Raw genomic sequence first — 25782 nt, 5'->3', positions numbered from 1 at the left:
GTAAGGTGAGGGGTGTGGTGGAGGAATAGGGGTGGGGGAGTGGAGGGAGGTAAAGAGGTTGTGGATTGGGGTGTGGCTGCGGGTTAATGGGTAGGATTAGGGTTTCTTGAGGGGTTTGTGGTTTGGGGTGGAGATTGGGGTTTAAGTTGGGGTCAGGGTAGAGGATGGAGGTTAAGTGTTGGGAGGTTAGAAGTATAGAGGTACTTGTGTGGATAGAAGTTTAGGTTGGGGGTTGGAAATAGAGAATTGGGGTTGAAAGGTGGAGGGGGGGGGGATTAAGTTGTTAGGGGTTGTAGGTTGTTACGGGTTGTGGGTTGTTGCCTACCTACTACTACTACTACTACTACTACTACTACTACTACTACTACTACTACTACTGCTGTTACTACTACTACTACTACTACTACTACTACTACTGCACACACACACACACACACACACACACACACACACACACACACACACACACACACACACACACACACACACACACACACACACACACACACACACACACACCATACCTGTCAAGTTACTGTGGTGTCTTGCCATAAGATTTTGCGTTAGAGACCATAAGTTTGTGTATAAAAAACGTAATACTTGACTGGTATGGTTCTGACGGACTCAAGCAGGGTGCACGAAGTACCCCCCCCCCCCCCCCCACACACACACTGACCGTAACAGTAACCGTTACTCAGCACGCTCACATGAATCTAAATATGGCGCGTATGATATATTTCAATTTGTTTAAAACAAACATATTAAAAAAAACCCATCGCAAGAGGAGAAAAAACGTAAGATTTTAAACTTACGCCGTAATACTTGAAAATCACCGAAATTACGTAAGACATACGCAAAAAAACAAAGACTTGACAGGTATGACACACACACACACACACACACACACACCGCTCCGGTAGCTTAATCGGTTAGAGTGCTGCGCTGCAAGGCTTCACGGCCAAACAGGAGGCAGTTCGAGCCCCGCTCAGGCCGGATTCTTTTCGTTAACTAGGAGTGGTTACTGTCCCCCCTTGGGCAAGGGGATGGGGTGTGTGGTGTGTGAGGTCCTGGCAGTATCCAGAGGTCGACAATAATGAGCACTTGCTCACGTCGTGAGAGTACCTGCTGGCGAAAGCGAGTCCAACTCGTGATCAGGCCGTGGTGAATTACACACACACACACACACACACACACACACACACACACACACACTTTATCCTGATGGCGTATGTAAATTTTGGAAAAAGAAATATAAAAAGAAAGGAAGAAAAGGAAGAAAAAGGTAGTGCGATGAAAAGTCCTCACATTTGTCTGATGAAGGTGTATATTGCGAAGAACTGGAGAAGACAGTCACAAATCGAGGAGTACTACAGAGAAATGGCTACTTCCTCAATATATGCCTCCCACACCCACCTATCCTCCCCCCACACGCACCCTCACACATACCCCTCCTCACACACACACACACACACACACACACACACACACACACACACAGGGTTAAAAACGAAAGATACAGTTAGATCAATTAGTGGATCATATGCGCTTCCACCATGACAATTATAATTTTCACTTTACAAGAGAATAAGAAGAATCCTGAGCAAAGGCGCATTTTGGTGTGTGTATTGATTTGAGGCGCGCAGATAGTAATTGATGCTAGTACAGGTAAACACACACGAAACAAACAAACAAACAATGGAAATTAATAGTGACAAACATCGGACCCTGTCAAACCAACGCATGGCAGCTCATGGTGAATACATAGTCCATCGGAAAAGGACGGAGGGCGGGGCGGACTGCTGTTCTCGTATGATTTCAGGAGCATAAGGCCGGGCATCCATTTGTCCGTGCTCCGTGAACCGTATCCGCGTCCGAGAGAGAGAGAGAGAGAGAGAGAGAGAGAGATGCCTTCCAGTTCGTCCTAGATTTTGAAATTTTAAAAGCTAATTATTTTCTTCTGCTTCTTCGCGCGTGGTAGCGGAATCCTTTGTTGTTTTGTTTTAGACCCTGGCCACTGCTCATTCTCCTTAAGGTGTTCACGGAAATTAAAAAGGTGAGAGAGAGAGGGGGCCAGGGTGGGGGTGGCCTTGTGACCTAGCTAGTGCATAATAGTCAGGCTGGTTATCTGTCGTCCGGGAGCAACGCACGTGTAGATGGAAAACGGGAGGGGGTGGAGACTATGACGCGCCAGGGCAAAAACCTCTACGTCATAACCACACTTCAAAACGACTTTCCCAACCTGTATTTTTTTATGTAACTCTGTGGTCTCGATGAAAATTACTAATATGATTGAAAAAAAGTCTTATCTGATACTACAGATTTGCCCTGATATTGAATTAATTACTATAAAAAAGTCCGTTTCATTGAAGATCAACTTTATATTTTCAGTGATATATTTGAATGTTTGTGTATACAAAAAAAAAAAACACCTTCTTATATGAACCGCAAGCATGCCGATTAGCATTAATAAATCTACTATACAAGCACACGAAAGAACAACAACAATTGTATATCGAACAGTATAGTCTGATCATACTCGGACGATTTATAGCTGCCCACATGGCTACGCATATTTCATCTCATTGAGGTACATAAAGTGACATCCGACTCTGCAAGTGTCTATACATAAGGAATTTTAATGCGTGGTATATAAATAACATGGTTAGCCTAATATTCGAAATCCTATCATCGCATTCAAGTTATTAATTATTATTTCATGTTATTTCGATTATTAATCGTTATCTGCATCCAGTAAATTATTAAGATACCTTTTATTTACACTTGCAGAGCCAGATGTCTTTTAATATACCTTAAATGAGCTATCAATCAATGAATTTGAAAAACCATTGATCGTTCGAGCATGATATATGTGACTATGTTATTTGATACAAACTTGTCCTTTCGTGTGCTTTTTGTGTTAGATTAATCGATGCAAACGACTGAGTAGTTTTTTTGTATACATAAACATTCAAATATATTATTGAAAAATAAGCTTGAATGTTTATCACAACACTTGATTTTCACGTATTCACGAACTAGAAATGCGCATCTGCCACTTCCATAAAAATTCCCGCTTTGTTGGTGGACAGATGAAATCAAACAAACTAGCTGCTCTCCAAAATCCAAATCGCTGATCAGTTGATAGGGCAAAGTATATAAAGCCTTTGTAACGGCGGAAGTCCTATTACTATTACTTAATTTTTTCATAAAATTTGTGTGGTAATTTCTTTTTGTTCTCTTAACTGAATGGAGATTTTTCTACGAAGCTTTCTCAGGTGAAATGTAGCCACTCGGATCGAGGGCGGGCGGTGTGACATTAATACTCCCACAGATACTCACAATGCAGCTGGAAGAGGCCATGTGCCTGTGCCTGTAACTGCAGCTCTGAATCACTAAAACTGTATTCCATGGTCAAGTGGTTACTAAGGTCGAGGCATTTAATTATATAATCTATAAATGCAGCATAATCAAATTTAAGTTTCTCCCACTTCCACGCCCTATCCAAATTTCTTTCAAATTCTGCAACTGATTTGGCATTGACTACAAACTCTGGGAGGCTGTAGATAATTTCCTAATGTCTAATATATTGGTCTTTGCTTATATATTCTCTTTCCATGCCTTCGTGTCACTGATCCAACCTGTTCCATGAATAACCCTTCAATCAAGTGAATGACTGAGTTATTTAACCAGGTATGGGAAGAAGAGAGAGTGCCAAGTAAATGGAATGAATGTAGAGTGACTCTGATCCACAAGGGCGGGCATAAGGGTAAGCAGGAATTAAAGAACTATAGGCCAATCTCTCTGGTAAACTCAATAGGAAAAATCTTTAGTGCTGTGTTGAATGAAAGGTTGTGTAAATGAATTGAGAGTGCCAGGGTGCTGGGTGAGGAGCAGAACGGATTCCGAGTGGACAGGCGAGCAGAAGATAATATGTTTGTTGTAAATGAGCTGATTGAAAGGAAAAAGAGAGAGGGAGGGAAACTGTACTTAGGCTTCCTAGATATAGAGAAAGCTTATGACAGGGTGAATAGAGATGTGTTGTGTAGAGTGCTTGAAAAAGTTGGGCTCAGTGATAAGATTGTTAATATAATTAGAAGTATGTATGTAGGTACAAGAGCAAAGTATAAACTAGGTGATCTAGAGACAGGTTGGGTGAAGAGTGAAAGAGGAATGAGACAAGGCTGTATATTATCACCAACCTTATTTAGTCTTTTCACAGAGGAATTAGCAGTCAGAATGAGGAGAATGAATGCAGGAGTGAAAATTGGAGAGGATAAAGTATGTGTGTTGTTGTATGCGGATGATGTGGTGGTTATGAGTGAGTCTGCTGAAGAACTACAGAGTCTCCTAGATGTGGTAGGGGGTTATGGAAGGGATTTTGGGGTTAGGTTCAGTAGTGAGAAGAGCAAAGTAATGATAGTAAATAGGTCAGAGGATGAGAGAGAAACAACTTGGAGACTGGAAGGGGATGAGTTGGAACAGACGGAAGAATACAAGTATCTAGGGGTGTGGATGGAGGTAAATGGATGCGGCAGGGCCAAGAATGTAAAGATAAGTATGACAAACCAGTGGGTAGGCCGTTTAGGGAGTGCAGCGAGGATGAGAGCGAGCAAGTATGATGTCATCCGTGAGGTTTGGAAGAGTGTGGCTGTCCCGAGCATTATGTATGGAATGGATGTGATGACATGGAATGACATTGAGATAGAAAAATTGGAAGTGGGGCAGAATAGGGTAGAAAGAATGGCACTGAATGCACCAAGGTTTGCAGCAGTAGAGGCTCTTAGGGGTGACATGGGATGGAGCACGTTTAGGGAAAGACTAGTAAAGGTAACCTTGAGATATAAAGTGAGACTGGAACAAATGGAGGATGCAAGATTAGCAAGGAAAGTATACTTGTGGAGTATAAGAGATGGCAAATGGGCGAATAAATGTGGGCGAATGATAGACAGGAATGTTATGCTAAGTAGGTGGGTGTACCGACCCTTTGAAGATAGACAGAATGTGTTTGAATGGAGAATAACAAACATAAATGGAGAGGGGTTTGAGTGGGATGTAAGAAAGTGGAAGAATGTGATATGGCAGTTAAAGATGAGGGATTGAGCAAGTGGAAGAATGAGATGGAAAGAAAGGAAACTCTCGACTGGTATAGGGAGAAAGAGGCCCCAAAGTGTGAGGTGTGGTATGAGGGAAGCCTGGGAGGTGATCTTTTCCGTGCTAGAGCGCAGTGTCTGGATGTGAATGCAAGGAACTTGTGACATCAAGATCAAGATCAAGATCAAGCAGCCGCGCCTGTATTGCCGCTGTGGCAGACTGAACGTTATTACCAGATTGTCGTACTGAGCCGGATATCGTTTAAATGGTTTTTAATATGGTGATTGATTGATTGATTGATAGTTTATTGTTGCAGGTAAACAACAACTGGACAATAAGACTTATATCCTTGCAATCACCGCCTTTAATAAGATATTTACGCCTGTAGTGCCTCGTTCTAGGTTAGGTCCAAGGAGACGTTAGGCCCGTTCCCCTTCCCGCTCCCGCATGTTTACAACTGTCCCCTGCCGCGGTTCACGACACTTTCAATGTACAGCGGTGCATTGTCAGTATTGTCAGCTGACACTTCCTTTTTAGTGTCGCGTTGCACACAATACTAAGCAGACTTTTGTTGTTACTCAGTAATTTTTCCACGGTGAGTAGTAAGATACTGTGTCACTATGGAGTTGGTATTTTGTTGAAAATTTAGAATGTTGTATGATACTTAGATTGCAAAATCGCAAACGATATTTGTTTAATTCCAATCTAACCTAAACATCGCCCACAGCATGGGGATAACAAATAGGCACATCCCCGGGGCCGAATTTTGAGGAAAACTGCCGAGTAAATCTCGAACAGCCCACACAATGAACTCAGACGAGAGTGCTTAGGAATATCGGGCTCATTACAATGACATGAATAATGTACAGCACTCAGATTTTTTTGGTGCTAACATGACAGTGACCTTTACAACTGATATTTTGTTAGTTTGGTACAGAAAAATGTCAGTTAAGCCTCGCTGGACTCCAGCACGCCACAGCGCTTAATTGGCTCTGGTAGAGGCTCCAGCAGGGCCACCAGATGGCAGGTCAGCTCAGTGAAGGACCCAATAGCTTACTCTTTTACTAATGATAGGTTACAATACTTACTGGTGATAGATTACTAACCTGAACAGCAATGGGTTGCTCATGTGGCAATAGGCCACTATTTTGATGATTGACAACTGACTTAAATTTGGGTGAGATTCTGTTGGCCTTTAATTAGACCCAAGGTCGAGCTGGCTGATCTGGGGATTAAAATGGTCGTACAGTCAGAGCTGCAGTGCTTGATTTTTATTTTTACAGTAGGGGTTGGATTCATCAAACTACTTACGAGACCTGTAGTTGGTAAGTCTTCTGGTAACTCCATCCACTATGACCGCTTTTGATCTTTAGGCAGCCAGCCTGGCCAGCACTCCATTCATTGTCATTGGAGCCACCTAGACACAAGGAGCGTATGTAGTGGACAGATTTATCAGGAGACTTAACAACAATAGGGCCTGTAAGTGGGTTGATAAATCTGGCCCCAGGTCTCCACAGCAATTTCTGCAATAAAATTTGCTCTTCCACTTTTATAGCTATTTTCCAGTGATAATTATATTTGATAAAGAATCATGCGTTATCAAGAGATAAATAATCTGTCTTTGAAGAAGATTCTTCAATTATGCTGAATAATCCTTCCCATAACATCTAATCTGGCTTTGCACGTACCCATAAAGGCCCAGTGACACTGGCTCTACGACCTACTGCCGACCTCCAGTGGCCTGCAGGCGGGAGGTCTCACATGGTCGACGATTGGTCGTGCATGCAATCGTCATGTGCCTCCATCTATCCTGCGACCGATGGAGGTTTTAGGTCATGTTCTAAAACCTCCAGCCGACCTCTCAGGTCGCTGCCGGTCGTAAAAAAGGTTGCCGTCCGATGGCCAAATGGACTGCGTCTGGACGGCAAGCGGACTGCCACCGGTGGCCGACAGGTGACCATTAACTGTTGAACGGCGACCGGATGGCAAGCGGACGCCGTCTGGTTGCCGTCAGATAGTAGGAGGTCGCTGATGGTCGCCATCCACTTTTCATCTGTCATTGGCTGTGGTCAACGTCCGGCCTTCCACCACACGGCGAGTTGTGCGATGACTGGTGGTAGGTCAAACCACCCTTGCCCGGAAATGAGGTACATTCCTGAGCAGTGACGTCCCTTGCCCCTCAGCCCGTCCAAACTCCGTCCCAACTCAACCTGCTCCACAGGTCAAGCACACGGGCAAATGTGTATTGATCACCTCTGCCTAACCAAAATAGATTATTGCAGGACATGATGTGCACAGCAGTAACAATGAGAGTCTGTAGATCTAATGGCTTTTATCCATTAAAAAAGAACTGTTAATTTCATCTTCTGCTCTGCCCAGGGTGATGGAAATGCTTTAGAACGAATATAATGTTACATACATACTAACAACAGGTTAAACCAAGAGTGCTTGGAGCATTTTTTGCATGTCTGTGGCACATAGGGGGCGGCTCACAAATATCCGTCTATTTGCTGCAGTGAAGCATATATACTTTCATTACCTTTATAAGTAACTATTTGTTTTACAAATAATTTATAGTAATAAAAATGAGAAATGTGTAATATAACTGGGTGAAAATATTATATACTGTAACACGTCAGCAGCAGGTCGTTAAGGAAGGTCGCTGTCCTCATTGCGGCAGGACGCGTACTGGTCTTTGCCTGTCGGTCCGGTCGGCGTATGGTGGGCGTCTTGGCCTGACTCCAGGTGTGAGGTCAAGGTGTGAATCTTACCATGGTTGCTGTCTGGCCACCCACTGGACGGACACTGGGGGGACACTAAATGACCGCCGGTAGCCGTTCGGTCGCACGACTACTTTGCCACCATTTTGAGGTCGCAGGTGGTCGTTAGCAGGTTGTGAAGTCAGTGTGACTGTAGCTTAAGTCTCAGACATTCTGTATTCCTAATCCATGTGTTCTATCAGAATATTGAAGTCACAAAGTTCCTAAAGCTTTGAAAAATACCACCACACACAATGGACCGTATTGGCTATACAGGCAGCGCCACACGTGGCCACTCAGTGAACTATTAAAGCAGTACTTTCCATAAAACTCAAGTTATGGACTAGAGTGCATCTGAGGCTGCTTCCAGGATACAAGGCCTTGGTGCCGCCACCGCTCCAAGCCAACAACTGCTCACACTTTACTCCTACCTGATTTCCTGACTCTACTATTTGACATGGAGAAAAACTTAAATCGGCTAGGAGTGAAGCGTGTGTAATCATAGGCTTGGGGAGACGGCGGCATCATGGCTGTGTATCCCTGAGACAGCCACAGACACACACTAATCTATAACTTGAACTCTATGGAAAATTCAGCTTGGAGTTGAGTGGCCACATGTGGTGCAGGCTGTATAGCCAATATGGTCCATTCATCCACCTAGGGGTAGGGGGAAATTAAACTCGTCATCGTTGGGAATCAGCATGTGGGCAGTGAGATGGGAAGCCAGCTAAGAAGACTGCAAAGTAGAAAGGAAAGGGAAAATTTTAAGTATAGCATGGAGAGATAGGAAGATCAGATAGATTAGGGAATAGACAAAGTTTTCATGATGATCAAAAACAATAAGTGGACTTGGGCAGGTCATAACATGTGTAGAACTGATAACAGAAGATGGGCAATGAAGGAAAGAGTGGCAAATCCATTAAAATAAAGCATGAAATTCCTATGTTACCTAATCCAAATTTTACATCTTATTAGGGACATTTACCTCATCCAGCATAAAAGGTTCAAATTGATGTATTGCAACTTTGTTAAGTGTATACTTTACAGGTTACCCACATCTTTAAAAGTCTACTATAAGTTTGCCTGTTATTTCCATAGGAGATAACTTTATGTTGCAGCTCAGTGCATTCTGTAGATGTAAAAGACATTTGCATGACGGTGGCTAACTTTCGGTAATTGGTGCCTTCACCCATGAGTTGTTTCACTGTGTTTTCTAGATCCCAATCTCATTTATAAAAATAGTGGAGAGAAACTTGAATTACATTTCATTGGCATGATTCTTGTTATTCATTTGACAGATGTCTAAAAAAACTACCACCAAGAAGTCTCCACCATCCTTATCTTGTGACTCAGAAGTGGTGGAGTGTGTCATTTCTTCTCCTATTGGTAACATTGGGGTGACTATGTGTGAGGAAGGCTTGCACTCTGTTGGCTTGAAAGGAGACATTTCTGATGAAAATTTTGTTCCAAATGAAAGGTATGTTGATTCTCATGACCTTGGATACTGACAATTGCTGTGTTAATTTAACTGTTTGAAAACCTTTAAAGAAATTTATTAAATTATACAGTTTGTCTTTTAAGTAGTCTGACTTTTTTTACTCTTTAAGGATGATGTAGCTATAGGCTGTTTGCAAAATCTGAGTACTAGACCACTGCAGAAAAGCTGAAGTTACTCCATTGTATCCATTGCCAAGTGTATGTGAATATAAATAGTCTTCACATTTGGTAGTTATTCTCATATATTTAATATATTATTTACAGGGAGGTTGTTGAGTTGGTGGGCAAAGATCTTGGAACAAAGGTGCTCAAAGATTGCCTTTATTGGTTTCAAGTTTACTTCAAAGATCCAAGTTTGATGTCCACCGTACCCCGACCCAATATATGTTGCCTTGGGAAACGTGGTCCTGGTAAATGTGATTTTTTTTTTTCATTCATAGTCATCACACATCAGCATCTGAATTCTATTTTCCAAGGAAAAAAAAAAAAAATGAAGTCCAGACTTCACATGACTGTCAAGGAGTAAAAATGATCCTCTTATGCAGGCTCTGCTACAAGTCACACACAATGCACATAAATGCTACACAACCACATTTGATTATCAAACCTTACTGAATAGGCTGAGGCAGAGCTCAGAGTATATTATCAGGAGTGATATTTTTTAGAAGAAAGGGAAAAACAAGAGTTTGAAAAAGTTGATGATTTGGGAGGATTGAGGGCAGTAATCATATGAAAAAACGTAATAGAAATGTGTATGAGAGTGTTTGTAACAGGTGTAACAGCTAAGGGAGGTGATTGTGAAGTGGTTGAATGGGTGAAGTGTGATACTATGAAATGGTTGGGACATGTGATAAGAATGAAAGAGGATGATTTGGTAAAGAGAATTTGAGAAGATGGCAGAAGGGTGAGACTACCTGTGAAACAGATCAATAGGGTGGACTATTGTTGGAGAGAAAGAGTTGGCTAGCAATGGACTAAATTTTCGGTGGTGTAACCTAGACAGAACATGACTGGCTCTAGAATGTCACGTGTGGCATATACATGTTTGTTATATCCTGCTTTGAAATACACTATTATATGGTCGACTCCGTCCAGCCAAGCCTGAACTTTCCACCCAACACAACCATTTAAACACAATATAGTCATGGATAAACTAGGATTGTTTATCCAAAATTTCTCCTCCAGTACTACTGAAACTACTCTGTTGGAGTGGTTAACACAAACAACTGAGTCTGTAGGATTTGTTCAAAATTGAGACAAGGACAGTCTGTACACAGCTCAGTCAGTCATTCATTCCCAGGTTAAGGGATCCACATCCACTACAGACTCAAAGCTAAAGTGGCAGTCAAGCATTGCAACTAGTACTTCTGTCTGCATTTTTATCAGCTTTTGTGAAAACTTTTGGACCATAAAGCAAGGTAAGTTACAGAGCTACTAATAGAGCAAGAAAATTCCTCTCTTGTTCCCCATAGGCTTCCGTGCTCGTGTTTGGCAAACCCTCGCTGACACAGTGGGTCCTGGTGAGATCATTACATATGGTGCTTTATCTTCAAGGCTTGGAAATCCAGGTGAGATTTACTTTTATATCTTATGCTTGTAAGCTTTCAAGCCAGAATTAGTTTTATGTGGGTGAATCAAGAGCTGTGCATTTTGGTGTTAGCATTTGTCTCTCTCAGGAGGTGCTTAGTGGTATATTGTGGTGTTAATAATTCATCTACTCAACAGGGGCTGCGAGAGCTGTTGGGTCAGCAATGCGCAACAATCCTATTGGGTTCATTGTTCCATGCCACAGAGTGGTTCGCTCTGGTGGCTTGGGCTTGTACTTTGGTGGAAAGCGGCAGACTGTAAAAAAATGGCTGCTGAGACATGAAGGGGTCAATAAATTTTGAGTTCTGAGACTAATCATGTTCAAATATAAGATTGAGGCTTTGTGATAAGGTAAATGGATAAAAGAATAGTTAAGTTTCTTGAAAGTGGTATAGTAGTAAGAGTTTTGTAATTCATTACCTTGTACCTGAATATCATGAATTAGACTTTGAAAATGGCAGTGTTATTGATTAACACTGAACCCCACATTAGCAGCTAAATGAATGGCCTTATTACACATTCCTCATAAAAAAGTAATTTAGGTTCATTATATATCCATATAGTGGCTTATGAGAGCAGTATTACTTTAAATGTTCACTCACTATGGTTTATTTTTTATTTTTTTATTTTTTATTTTTTTTTGTCATCTCAGGTTTAATATATTGTTTCATCCAAATTAAGAGCTATATGGTCATTGTTAAATATCATAGGTGAAAAACATTTTCCCTTTTAATGTCATCACTTAACTTTTTACACTAGAAAGGGAACTTTGACTCCTCTTTACTTTTTATAACACACCTTAGTAAATTAGAAGTTAAGAAATGCCATAATATACTTCTGTAAAGCTTTTTTAAAGCAAACATCCAGGGTGCATTTATATTTGTCATGTATGTTGTGGTACTTTTATATGATGAAAGTAACTCAATTTGCTGCATAGGCATTGTAAGGGAAGGGGTCTTGGGTTTTGTCATGTAAAACAAAGATAGCAAAATCAAGAAAAATGATTGGTTTGATTACTACTTTCTCTCACTTGTATGTAATGCAACCAGCTTTTGCACTAATATGGTATATCTCTGGCAGAAATTGGGGTGGAAATTCCATCCCTCTCTTGATTCTCCCTTACCTGCCTACAGCCAAGCTGAATCAAGCAGATTGTCTTATCAAATAAAAAGGACTAATTTTAGAATCTGTACTATTACTTTTTCCTTCAGGAAAGTTATCTATTCCTTTGTGACTACTTGTTTCTGTTCATTGAATGTGGAGACTTCCACTCTACCTAATGCAGGAAATTAAGATGATTTGAGGGTGTTGAGGTGTCGAGGTCTGATGGTTGGGGCTCGTTATTAGGATGGAGATGGTGGTTTGTGAAGTGGGACGAGCACCTGGGAACAACCCTCGAGCGTTCGCCTTGAAGGGTTGTTACAACATGTTTTTTTTTTGCTTGAAACTTTAGTATTATTTTTTTATCGAACATTTTTCATGGGGCATAATAAAAGCACCATCTTTTTTTTTATACACATCTTAAGGCCCCTCCCACTGATCAAAGGCCCCACGCATAAACGTAGTGAACGTTTAGGAAGGTCCGGCACTGCTAACCTATTTAGGTGAAATAGTTTTTGTATAACGTTTCATCCAAAGACAAGAACCTGATTTTTTTTTCATAACCATTGTGTATCTGATAGATTCGTGCTTCACCTAATTTGATTTTGTTCATGGTACACAATCATATAGATAGTAGGCTACAGTCAATCAATCTATACCCTGCTTTTGAACACACACACACACACACACACACGGTTGGCTGTCTCGAGAGAGACCCACAGCAGACCAAGAGGTGAATTACACACACACACATGCCCCCCCGTATGTCACAACTAGTTAAATCTCTCTCTCTCTCTCTCTCTCTCTCTCTCTCTCTCTCTCTCTCTCTCTCTCTCTCTCTCTCTCTCTCTCTCTCTCTCTCTCTATATATATATATATATATATATATATATATATGTGTGTGTGTGTGTGTGTGTGTGTGTGTGTGTGTGTGTGTGTGTTATAATTATATTCGTTAGCTATTTATTGATTCAGGTTTGAGGAATCGGTATCCCAAAGTTTAAATTCCTGGTGTCAAAATTTGTTTCCTGTATTAGTTTGTTTTTCTGTTCCTTCCCTCCATATGGTATCTCGTGAGTATCCCTGGTGTGCCTGGCCCAGCCTCCAGTGCAGGCGGGCGTGGCGCGGCGCCCCTCGCCCGCCCTGCCAGTGTCAACAAGAGGGAGGCGGCCAGCGCTACACCTGCACCCCGCGCCCTGCACCTCACCCCGCCGCGCCCTCCTTGCACGCCCCTCAGAGGTGGGTGTTGTTTCCAACCGGCATCCTCGCGCCCACTGCCGGTAACGAGGCGTCACGTAATAGCCTGAGCTTGTACCCGTGGCCGGAGCTAGTCTTCCCTCCCCTCCCCGGGCGGAGCGGCAGGGCGGTGCACAACCCTGCCCGTGCTGCTCCGCGGCCCGGCGTGGGGTTAGTGGCCTTAGGAGGGAAGGGATCAGTAGCAGCTCATAAATGCATTATCTCTAACTATAAACAGTAAGACTATCCAGGTTGTAAAATTGGTTTTGGTTTCCTACCTGTTTATACCGAGTTCCCAGTTAATTAATGATCACTGCATTTTTTAATGCAGCTTTTGTACTTAAGTTTGTTGGTGGGCTGCTAAGGCTGTGTATTGATGGTCTCTGGAGGCCTGTGGATGTAGGCAGCTCAGGACTATCACTGGTTGTGTTGCTAAATATCTATGACCTTACCCAGCTCACAGTGGCATACAAAACTTCACTTCTGGTAAGTACTGTGTTTTAATTATTAAATTTAACTATTCCCTGGTAAGTTGTTTTAATTATTAATCTTAACTATTCCCTGCAGAAATCACTAGTTTCCTCAATTTCCTTTCTCACCCCACTCAAAAACTAGTAATTTCTGTAAAAAGAATAACACAGATTTGTAGTAAATGTATCAGAATTCACCAGAATTAAAACTTTTGTCTTTACAATATATAGAAATGAGGAAAAATAAACACTTAATCCCTCAAAGACCATGAGGAAGGTGGACTCTGCCGCTTGACAACTTACCACCAAGTAAGTGGTGTGTTGCAAAATGTATCACATGTATTTACGGTAAAGTAGTAACTATTCCAACGAAATGTAACACCTAATAGGGGGCTCTGCCCCCCCCCTCACTCCCTTATTTTAATCTAACCAGATCTAACATCATCTCCCAATGTTTTTTTTTTCCCATCTCATTTAAAGAAAGATGAATACTGAAACAAGGTGTCAGAAAAGTGTTAAACTATGCAGTGCAATGGGTGAAAATCTCGATAAATGTCAGTGTCTTCATAAAGATTGATTTTACTTACTTGTCAATATCTCATTGCCTGCTTTGCAGACTACTCTTCTTTTGCCATATATGTCTTCTTCTAACTCTCAGACTTCCTGGGAAACCATAGGAAGAGTCTGTAATAGAAAAAAAGAAATAATGAAATGCACAAACCCACCTGGCTGCAGGAGGCAGTGTAGCCCAAAGCATTCCATGGCAGCCTAAGCTGTCTTGCAGCTTATCATCTCTGAAATTCAGAGGGTGAGGCCATTCACCAAGTAGTGCTTGTGTAGTGCTGACTTGCCTGATGGGCTCTCCCATTCCGCTGGTCGCGGGTTCGATCCCCGGCGCTGGCAAACCTTTTGGTTGTCTGGATTAATTTCTCATGTGTTTCGTTACATGCAGAGGTCATGTGGAAGAGTAGTAAAGAGAAAATCCTGGCATTTCAGTTGGTGAATGGTGAATAAGTTTGGCTGGCAAGAGATTACCAGTAAAGGTAAAATTGAAGATCTGTCATGGCCACTCTGTTTAAGAGAGTTCCCAAGGGGGTATGGGATATAGATCTAAGAAATAGCAAAATAGATGGAAGTACTTGGTAACTTAGAGCCCCTAAATAAGTAACTTAGCCCCACCAAATTGAGAGAACCAGGCAATACAAATCATACAAATGCAATTCATTTTCATATTCATGATGCCATCAGTTTTTATTTTATTTAGTGTGATATTGTTAGGGTATATAACCCCAAATATCTTATGATGGCAGATGGAACTGTGTTTTCTGGTCATTTTTTGTGTGTGAATGGGATCCAGAAGTCTATGATATACAGTATTTATACTTTAAAGTAATTTGTTTTGAAAAAATACTTAAAATTGTGTGTGAGGAAACTAATGCGTGCAAGTAAAGCCAATAGTTGTTTGGGTAATGTGGGTAATGGTATGTGCAGTAGTCTGTATTTTTTTTTTATAAGAGAACATATAAAGATTACTAGTCATCACATTAGCTATCCTTTCTCATTACTTAACTGAGCTAATTTTGAAGAAATGGAACAAAATCTTTCCTCTTCTCATCTTTTAATTCTGCAGTATTTCTGCATCACACTCCGATCTCACCCCAACCTGCCGGATTGTTATATGTAGCTTTTGATTTTAGTCATATTCATCTCACTAGGACCATATTTTTTCTCATATGTGAAGGCAACAATCTCATCAGGTACATGGGTGACCCTAGAGAACCATCAGGTAGAAGAAAGATGTCTCAAGACCCCGAGGATGTGTCCAACACCAACCAGACTGAGGAATATGATGAGCCCACTGTTGAATCTGAGCCAGAAGAGGTCTCTAGAGGTGAAGACTTTATCAACTTTTTTCTCATATTCATTATAAGATAAATATTTTTTCTGCCATAAGTTACCAATAAAAATAAATAATCAAATAAGTAATTATATATATGATTTATGATGTATTTCTCTTAAATTTATTCAGTAGTTTATTTATTTATCCTTATTACTTAATGCACTTACTTTTTCCTTTTTAGCTGACCCTGAAGATGAGTGTGAGGACCTGGTGATTCTAGATCCCAATGCTGTGGTAAGTTCCCTGTGGGGATCATCAACCAGTGCATGGTGAATGTATCTCATATAGCTTTCTCTGTTTGTGGAACTTTGAGTTACTTATTCAGGAAACATTATTTTCAGGATGTTGACCTGAACCATCGCCGCATTGCGAAAATAGAGAACCTGGAGTCCTTGAGATGTGTGGAAACACTGTGTTTGCGATGGAATCTAATCAAGAAGATAGAAAATCTTCACACGCTTACAATGCTGAAAGAGCTGGAGCTGTATGACAACCAGATTACTGTTATTGAAAACTTGTCTGCACTTGTTAATTTGGAGTAAGTTTTTGGAACACAGAGAGCTTATTACATTACTGTACTGTATCACCCAATCACAACACACAGCCACTGAACATTATATCACAGTACTGGACTGTTACTAGCAGATAACTGTAAATTGTTTCATGTTAGAAACCCAAATTTGAAATTCCATGATTTCCATTTCCACAGAAATTGAAACATGATATTTTGTAGTAAGTGATGTCTCTTATGATGGTTACTTATAGCTCATTTATTGAAATGATTTTGAATCTGCAATGATTTTACAGCATTAGAAGATGAAATTACTTTTAATGTTAATTATTCATGGAATTACATTATAATGAATCTCCTTTCAGAACACTGGACATATCATTTAACCGGGTAAGGAAAATTGAAAACCTGGAAGGATTGATCAATCTGAAGAAGATATTTCTTTGTGCAAACAAGATATCTCGAATTGAGAATCTCAATCACCTAAAGAACTTGGAACATCTTGAACTTGGCGACAATAAAATTAGGGTAGGTAAAGCACCTTTGGGAATTCATGTTATTACCATACATGTATATAAGTTGTACTGTCCATATTTTTTAATCTGAAAACTATTTGTTTTATGTTATCTTCTGCAGGTGATTGAAAATCTGGATGGACTGACCAACCTGAATAGTATATTCCTGGGTAAAAATAAAATCACAAAGCTACAGAACTTGGATTCTCTAATCAACTTAAAGATCCTTGGTGTGCAGGTGAGCTAATACATATTAGGTGCAGTTAATTTCTTTATTTATTTTTGTGGTACAGTCCAACTTCTTACTGCATCTTTGATACTTCATTATATATTAAAGAAAATTATACTTTGAATTTAGATGAGTAGGAAAAAAAGGAATCCATATTAAACAATTGTTTCATGGATTTCTTTTTAAATATTTGGACAAAAGAATAATATATAAATACGAATCTATTGCTTTGATGGTTTTATGAATGTCAGGATCACTACATAGGTCACTTCTGCGGTTATATAAGCCACCAATCTCCTGTCATGTCTTTTCATATAAGGCAACCCTAAAAATGGTAAGATCTGGAATTCCTACCTACCACAGGATGTGCCTCCAAAATCCAAAAGGGTTGGGAGCTAGGGGGTGCTTAATTATAGAAGATTTCAGGTAATGGAATAGGTAGTAATCAGAAGCTGCATCAGCACTTTTTCTGAGTAATCAACTTTTTATTTTACCAGGAAACATTTTTTTTTTACTGTCACTATTCCTGTTTTGATCATCTGTTTAATATCACAGACTGGATGATCCTGCATTGTTGACCTCACACAGCTGTTGGACTGACATACATGTCACTTAATTTTATTTTAATTTCCACCTGCTCACTTAGAAGTAGGGTCTTATTTCATCTCTTTGCATTTTCTGAGCAGCTTGGAGATTTTTTTTTTCCCACACAAATGTTTCGGTAAGAGGTAGATCAGAAGTCTTTACAGGAATATATGCCTTGTCTCTTTGCCTTTTATCAATGAACTGTTCTCATTGGAAATGCATAAATGCAGGAATTTATGACAACTCATTTTAAGCAGTTCTTTTAGTGAACAAGAAATTAAGCTAATGATCAAATTTCCTTCATTATGCATACTGCAGTGTCCAAAAGTCCTTTTAATCCATCAGATCTTTCTTTCTGTTAGTGACAATAATAGGGATTCAACTTTGCAATAATCACCTGGCAACCCTAAGTTCTGCAACTGCAGGATTCACTTATACAAGGTCCTGCCATTGCTGTTTTTGCTGTGTGAAGACTGAGTAAACTTGCTATAGTCTCTGTTTATCTTAAGCCTGCCATTACACAAGTGATGTGTAGAAAATATTCAAAGTTTTGAAAAACAGAGATTATTACTCATAACCACAGTGTTTCTTATATGACATTAATAATTAGAGAATAGGATCATTAACCCGGTAGCAGTGACGGGCCAAATTTCTGCCTTGATATAAACCCCCCAAAATAGATGATGCATAAACTGATCACACATGCGTTGATATATATTATGAAATGGTTTGCGTGAGTGATGATTCTTTCTCACTATTTTGCTTAGAGGGGCCTTTAACCTAACCTAACCTAACCTAACCTAAGAAACATGATCCCCGCAGCTACCGGGTTAATATCATATTAAAAATTAACATTCCTTCCAGAGTAACAGAATAACAAAAATTGAAGGCTTGGGTCGACTCGTCAGCTTGGACCAATTGTATTGCTCCCATAATGGCATAGAGCTGCTAGAAGGCCTTGATAACAATGTGAAGCTTCAGACTTTAGACATGGCTGTTAACAAGATAAAGAAAATAGAAAATATTAGCCATCTTACAGAGTTGGAAGAATTCTGGGTGAGTTTTACTGATCAGCATTTTGTATTCTATATATATCTATATCTCTGTATTTATTTATATTGTTAATTCATTTTGATGTCTATTCCATGGTTTCCTCTTGCAGAAAACCTTTCATTTTTTCCAAATTTTCCTGTCCTTTCATATTTTGTGATTATGTAACCTTTCTTTTTAGATATGGGAGGGTGCTATGACTAGGGTGGTAGTCATTTAAACTGTGTCTGATCATCATATTCTGTCCCAGCACACAAGTCTTTTTTTGTGGCAGTTACAGATAAATATAGCAGCTTCATTACCCTGTATTCCATAAGGGTTGCATATATCCTTATTCATTTACTTTGTGAAAAAAAGTAAAAAGTAAAAGGAAAAGGAAGCGTTGGGTGCACCCCAAGAAGACTGGTGGGGTCAGTTTCACATTCCTTTTAAAGGTGAATTTGTACTTCAAATAATTTCAGCTACCTCAGTATGACTCAAGAAACATTTTGTAACTTAATTACTCTATAATCTTTCAGTTTAAAACTATAGAGAGCAGACTTTTTATCCACTTCTGTAATTTATATTTTGTAACCAACCATCTCTGCAAGCTATTGCATACTCTGCATCTGATTACACTAAATCACTTAATGAGTGGAAAGTGAGTGTCTTGGTCCCAAAATATGTCACATGCATGCTTTAATTTAGCATAAAGTTTTCTATCATCAGCCCTGTGGTGGGGCCAAGAAAATGGACTTGGCTCATTTGTGGTCTTACATGAAAGCGATTGTGCTCCACTTCTGGTCTTTTTAGTGGTAAGCAACTGCCACTAAAAAGTGACACATGAAGCAGGGTTTAACCCTTTCAATGCTTAATACATGCAGTGAGGACTAGCGTAACTTGCTGGTGGTGCTAAATCCTCACTGCGAGCACCAGTCGCATTCAAATTTCCCACGTATGAGTGTTTCAACACTATTTCTCACCCCACAGCATTACCAATTCAGTGGGTTTTTCACTAAATTTGGTGGAAAATCTTATCAGCCTAGCGCAGAAAAGCACGGAAAATCTACAGACGAGTAACTGGTGGATGTTGTTGTCCAATATTGAGGCATTTTTGCATAGCTTCACTTATCACCTGCTGATTTTTTTTCCAAATAGTTGTAAATTTTGCACTTGGCAATACTACCCTGCCAACACCTCATCAAGAGATCTACTCAGTAGTTGCCTCAACATGGCTGACCGTTGCACATGCACGCATGTACATCTTCACAGGCAACACCCCACGAACGTGCCGGTACTTTGGCAGGAGAGGCTAACATAACCAAATCTTATAGATCTTGGCCTCTTCTTTCCAGTGGTGTTTTTGTTTTTTAGCTGTGATGAATATTTTTTGAGATATAGCGGTTAAAAGAGTGAGCACTAGCGTCACTTGCTGAACGTGCCTGTACATTCGCAGGAGAGGCTTACACAACCGAATCTTATAGATCTTGGCCTCCTCTTTCCAATGGTGTTTTTGTTTTTTAGCTGTGATGAATAGTTTTTGAAATACTGAGGTTAAAATAGCGAGCACTTGCGTGGTGGTGCTAAAAGCTCGCTGCGAGCATCAGTCGCACTCACAGGCAACACCCCCACAACGTGCCTTATAGATCGTGTCCTCCTCTTTCCAATGGTGTTTTTTTTTTTTTTTTTAGCTGTGATGAATAGTTTTTGAGATACAGCGATTAAAAGAGCCCCCCCCTCCCCCCTCTGGGCTGCCCGAGTGTGCCTGGGGGGATAGTCTCGCTGTGAGTGATTAGCAATGAAATGGTTAAACTAACAGTAAGGCCATTTTGACTCCACTCTGTCTTCAGGGAATGGGACATGATTACAAGTTTCAGCATCAGGGTATGAAAAGCAACCCCACATAAAATTAATTAATTAATAATTAATGTTACAAAATTCACTGTACATATAGCAGAATATGAGGATTTCTGCTAGTGGATATTTTTTTTACTAATTTGCAAATCTGTCCTCATTACTTCACAGTACATTTCTCCAGTTTTTATCCCAGTGGAGGTACATGGAAAATATCTGATGTAATTATATAAGATTTGCAATATTTTCTGTTTTCTGTTTATGTGTTGATTGTTTTCCTCACATATACATTTCTATTGATTATTGATTTTTTGCTTACAGTTCAATGGCAATGAAATTAGTGACTGGAATGACTTGAAGCAGCTAGAAAATGCCAAAGGAATACAGACTGTTTACCTTGAGGGAAACCCACTGCAGCGGGACCCCAACTATCGACGCAAGATTAAGTTGGCTCTTCCTTCCTTAACACAGATTGATTCAACACTTTGCCGGTAAGAAAATGGCGAGGTAATTGATTTAATGTAAGATAAACATGATGTGTACACAGTTCTTTCATCAAATGTGAGAGTTTTGTTGTATCCAAGGTTTGCATACATGTCTTGAATTCATATTTGATAAATTTTCATGTTCGACACATGACAGATACTAGTTCAGCCTCACTTCTCACTTAATATCACAGTATTTTAAGAAATCGCTGTCACCCCTTATACTCAATTGCATTTCCCTGCATGTGAAAGTCTAGTTAGCTAAATGCTGAACAAAATTAACAAATGAAGCCTTACCAAATAGGAAAAAGAAGTTTGATTGAATTACAAGGGAGAGTTTTTGGTGGTCCTTTTTTTTTATTTTTTTATTTATTTATTTTTTTTTTTTTATATATATAAGAAAAAAATAAGGGGAGGTTACCAAAGAGAATTTCTTCTCTGAATGATCTTGCCTTAATATTGGATTGTCACAGACTGAACTTGCAAGATTGTGCTATGTAAGTTTATTTTGGAGAAGGCCTCCATGTAATTCTACCAATTTAGAAACAGCAAGCAACTTTAGAAGCAAGGTGTTGCAGGAACTATTTTAAATATTAGGAAGGATTCATGTTATACTTACAGTAGTTACTGATGAATTTGGACATCTTGATGCATCGATTCAAAGTGAAAAGCTCATAGTTGAGGAACTTTACAAGTGGAATAGCATTGTAGACTTTTAAGTGTGCTGTTTTGCATGTGCAGATAAATTGATGTGCTGGAGAACAGTTTTTTAAAGATCTTCCTCAGTCTGATAACTGCCAAAGCATTTAGCATATGTAGTAAATAAATTTAAGTGGTTGTGATGTGTTGCTTTGTATATTTAAGGCAGCTCTAGCTTCTGGGAGTACATTTTTTGTAAAAAAGTAATTACTAAATTTAATAGTCTGTCAACATTATTATTGTGCACTTTGAAGCAGGATCTTGTGTGCCTCCAAAAGGTTCCCACTTGAATTATGTATTTGCATATCTATATTGGACCAAATTAACTTACACTGGTACTTTATCACCACAAATATTCATCAAAAGGAAGTTTGGTTATAATGTCAGTCTTAGGGTTTGAGCAGTTTGCATCACCCTCATTTCATCTATGCAAGATGAGAGCCACAGACCAGCAGTGTTAAAGTGCAGTCACTAATACAATGTAACTTTTTATAATTGCTTAAGATTTTTTACTCAGCCTCATATACACGTCATCCTGTGCACATGTGAAATAAGGAAAAGAAAACTGTGCACAAACAAACAGTCACACACTGTACTCATGGACCTGTGTTTATTTTTTTATAATAATTGTAGTTCACTGCCAGTAATGGCACTGAGATACTACTGGCTCCGTTTATTGGGTGATACATGCCTTATGGCATAGTCTTAATCAATTCTTTATTGTATTGTATGCACTTATGAGATCAATTTTAGAGGTGTTTGTTATTAGCAGTGATTGTTGGTACTTGCTCTTGTTCTTTACTTTTCATGGCCAGTTTCATAGATTAACATTTGGCATGAGCTTCAAGTTGAATACTATTAAATATCTGCATAGACTTAAAGTGCATGGTGTTGAAGTTTCATCTGTCTTTTATTGTATGCTATATTTTTTTATTGACTTAGGTAGATTTTCATATGAAAACATAATTTCAGGTAGACAGGAAGTGTGCTTCCTGCTTCAGAATATGGTGAAGCTTATTTTTGTAGTATGTTCTTCCTGTAAATGTTTGATTCATGCAAAGAAATTTAATGTTTTTACAAAGTCTTGAACATTTTTGCAAGAAAACTTGTAAATTTTCTGTACATGGAAAAATTGTCATCTATGTTTTTTGTGGCAATAATATAGTACGAGTGCTAGTCGGAGAGATTGTTAAGTTTCTCAGATGTTCAGTAGGTTAATTTATTTATTATGATCATCTAGCTTTATATCTATTATTTTCTAGCTTTGTTAAATGTGCACATTGATTCTACTTTAGGACTGGATATTTTTCCCAATCTGTCTTTTAAGTGTTACCATGTGAAATGCTTTACTGTACCTCCACACATATAAGCTGATAATACAGCCATGGCTCAAAGAGTACACCAACATGCAGTCATTGTCTCTAGGAGTGATTCTAACACTAATTCCAGCCTAATATGCATCATTGTGTCATTTTGTATGTACACCTTATACATGCATGTCAGTATGAAGAAAAGCTTAGACTTTTTGTACAGATCATAATAGAACTACTGTTAATAGCAACATTAGTACAATCATTTGTTCATATTTGTACAGTATAACTTTATTAAGATGTATTTGAATGTCCAAGCATACATAATTCTGAGGAGTTAATTAAGACAGTAATACTTACTTTCCGTAAGTGTGTTTTGGCCATGCTGATCTGATATTCTAAAGTTCACTGTAGGAGGATTGTCACACAAGTTCTCAAAATTCAAGAGTTTGCCATATTTGCTTGTATCCAATATTGCTTTAACAAGATATTGGCCACCAATTTCGATGCCTTTTATAATTCAAGGGATAAAGACCACAAATAATGAGTATCATGGAGTGGTGTGTATTTTTCAGGAGAATAAGAAAATATATTTGGGAATGGAATGACCAGGTGTTTGGGGCTGCTGAACAGGCAGCTTATAGTGTCCCGCACTCCTCCCACTTTACCTAATTTGCCTCATAATAATAAAAAAGGAATGGCAAAGAGAGCATAATGTGACAGTTTCTTGGTGAAAGTAAGGGTAGAAAGCTAATTGGATAATAGCAAGACAAACATATAAGATGCAGTGGAAATAATGTTATGAAAATGATGACATAATGAGTGTCATAAAGGTAAATGTGATTGCTACGGTGGCATTCACATGCCATAAGTAAGTGCAGGGCTTTAAATTGTCCCTGTCTTTTCTTGTCATAAATACTCATGGCTTAGCTTGGAAGTCTTGTTCTTACATTTAATTGGTATTGACAAAGACAGGGAAGTGAAATTTAAATGCGTCTTGTAACTCATGTGTGATATAGTCAGTTCAAGAGTTTTGACCAGATATTAATTTTTTTTTTGCAGTTTTTGTATTGACGGTATCATCAGAGCTGATTCATTAGAATATGGTTGTACTGTAAACATCTCCTACTTGTATGTGTTGATGTAGAAAAATGGGAATTTAATAGAGATTTGTAACAGCATACTGGTTTGAGTCACACACACACACACACACACACACCCTGTACTATATGCCTTTGTGGTGTAGTGGTTAGCTCGCCCAGCTATGAATCTGAGGGCCTGGGTTTGATCTTTGACTGGGCAGTTGGTGCACAACCCACACAGCTGTTCATCATCCCTTTTGGGATGGTTGGTAATCTGGAGAAACCTGGGGAAGGTAAACTGTGGTAACTTGGATTTCACACTGGCCTTGTGTCCTGGGGTAATGGATTCTCACCCACCACAGACTGAAGGGCAGAGCTGATGGAGATGAGTGCCAGTGCAACACACAGCTATAGCGTGTGCTCCCAACTTTACCATAACTCTATGCCTGGATAAGTAATATTTATTGAAAGGTGAATTTTTGATGATGCAAGATGATGGCTGAAAACATGGGGCAGACACAGGCCATCCATGTCATTACTGGTGAAAATATATTTCTCTTTGTAGCAGCTGCAATACAATCCCTAAACTTTGGGATAGTCATCTGGGAAGCTTCAGCTTATGTGTGTGTTAGGATTTGTACAGTGTTAAGTTTGTTCACAGTCTTGTAGAACTTGGTTTTACTTAGTAATTGCCACCAACTATTTTTGCATATAAATGTTATTGTAAGAAGTATGGGCATCAACAAAAAATTCAATGTAAGGTCAAGAAGATTTGTGTTGAATTTGATATATAATGAGTCAAATGTAGAGTTTAGTAAAACTTATTTTTTTATATTTTGATAGTAAGTGTAACAAGTGACTCCACCAAGGAAACAGTTAAATGGAATTAAATAAAAAAAGTCTTTTACATCTACCATTCCTTTCTTTGCTCTTGGTGAATTATTAAGCGCCTTATAGGGGTAAAGGTAATTCAACACAAAGTCTTGTTATCTTGGCCAGAAAACACATTTTTTAGAAAAGAATGTAGTTTAGAGTTGTAATGGTTTACTAAGAAGTGATGTCTATTGTGCACATAATAAAAGACTTAGGATCTTAATGAAATACAAATTTACTGATTTCCAAGTTTTTGTTATCCTTTCACTTAAGAGGTATATTAACATTTCATTCTTACAAACATGTATTTCCGAGATTGAAGCATAGAAGACTTAACTTAATATATATATATATATATATATATATATATATATATATATATATATATATATATATATATATATATATATATATATATATATATATATATATATATATATATATATATACACACACACACACACACACACACACACACACACACACACACACACACACAAAGCTTGGTCAAGATTAAAAAGAAACAAAAATCAAAGAAACAAAGAAGACTTTAAGGCAGCGAGAAATGAATACGTGAAAGTGAGAAAGGAAGAAGAGAAACGATACGAAAAGGATATTGTGGAAAAGTGTAAAGAACAGCCTAAATTATTTTATAGATTTATAAATGGAAAAATTAAATCAAGAGAAACAATTGAAAGACTGACTGAAGAGAATGTAGAGATTGAGGATCCCAAAGAATCATTATTTAATGAACCACAAGAAAACAACTTAGATGTATATATGGAAGAGGTCAAAATAGATAAAGAGGAGATAAAAAAACTATTGAGGGAATTGGAAGAAGGGAAGGCTGTGGGACTGGATGGAGTTTCAGGTTTTATACTTAAAGAATGCAGAAATGAGCTAGTTGGCCCGATATATGACATCATTAGGTGCTCAATTAAAACGGGCACAGTGCCTAGGGAGTGGAAG

At 39.0% G+C, this 25782-nt stretch overlaps 2 protein-coding genes across 4 annotated transcripts; both read left to right on the top strand.

Moving 5' to 3' along the window:
• Window positions 1-1983: 1983 nt before the first annotated feature.
• Window positions 1984-12120, top strand: LOC127001617 (methylated-DNA--protein-cysteine methyltransferase-like). Of its 2 annotated transcripts, none has more exons than XM_050866441.1 (5): window positions 1984-2053; window positions 9149-9327; window positions 9612-9757; window positions 10820-10915; window positions 11073-12120. In XM_050866441.1, exons 2-5 carry the CDS (start codon window positions 9149-9151, stop codon window positions 11234-11236), a joined length of 585 nt encoding a protein of 194 aa, XP_050722398.1. In that variant the 5' UTR covers window positions 1984-2053; the 3' UTR covers window positions 11237-12120. The 2 variants fall into 2 exon arrangements, with proteins under 2 accessions (XP_050722398.1, XP_050722397.1); XM_050866440.1 differs by lacking the exon at window positions 1984-2053 and adding an exon at window positions 5499-5686.
• Window positions 12121-13076: 956 nt separating this feature from the next.
• LOC127001616 (protein phosphatase 1 regulatory subunit 7-like) lies at window positions 13077-25057 on the top strand. Of its 2 annotated transcripts, none has more exons than XM_050866438.1 (8): window positions 13077-13274; window positions 15499-15632; window positions 15823-15875; window positions 15983-16179; window positions 16518-16680; window positions 16789-16905; window positions 18346-18537; window positions 20686-25057. In XM_050866438.1, exons 1-8 carry the CDS (start codon window positions 13099-13101, stop codon window positions 20857-20859), a joined length of 1206 nt encoding a protein of 401 aa, XP_050722395.1. In that variant the 5' UTR covers window positions 13077-13098; the 3' UTR covers window positions 20860-25057. The 2 variants fall into 2 exon arrangements, with proteins under 2 accessions (XP_050722395.1, XP_050722396.1); XM_050866439.1 differs by lacking the exon at window positions 13077-13274 and adding an exon at window positions 13310-13757.
• The last annotated feature ends 725 nt before the right edge of the window (window positions 25058-25782 follow it).

The sequence above is a fragment of the Eriocheir sinensis genome, chromosome 21 (genome assembly GCF_024679095.1).
Source record: "Eriocheir sinensis breed Jianghai 21 chromosome 21, ASM2467909v1, whole genome shotgun sequence".
Taxonomy (NCBI): Eukaryota; Metazoa; Arthropoda; class Malacostraca; order Decapoda; family Varunidae; genus Eriocheir; species Eriocheir sinensis.
The sequence above is the reverse complement of the archived record's forward strand: the minus strand, read 5'-3'. Positions and strand labels throughout refer to the sequence as shown.

Excerpts from the sequence above, each read along its gene's own strand:
- LOC127001616 (XM_050866438.1), top strand. The coding sequence starts at position 13,099 with ATGGTATCTCGTGAGTATCCCTGGTGTGCCTGGCCCAGCCTCCAGTGC. Across the intron at positions 16,681-16,788 it reads TTGGCGACAATAAAATTAGG|GTGATTGAAAATCTGGATGG; the intron begins GTAGGTAAAGCA and ends TATCTTCTGCAG. Across the intron at positions 18,538-20,685 it reads CAGAGTTGGAAGAATTCTGG|TTCAATGGCAATGAAATTAG; the intron begins GTGAGTTTTACT and ends TTTTGCTTACAG.
- LOC127001617 (XM_050866441.1), top strand. The coding sequence starts at position 9,149 with ATGTCTAAAAAAACTACCACCAAGAAGTCTCCACCATCCTTATCTTGT. Across the intron at positions 9,328-9,611 it reads AATTTTGTTCCAAATGAAAG|GGAGGTTGTTGAGTTGGTGG; the intron begins GTATGTTGATTC and ends TATTATTTACAG. Across the intron at positions 10,916-11,072 it reads TTCAAGGCTTGGAAATCCAG|GGGCTGCGAGAGCTGTTGGG; the intron begins GTGAGATTTACT and ends TCTACTCAACAG.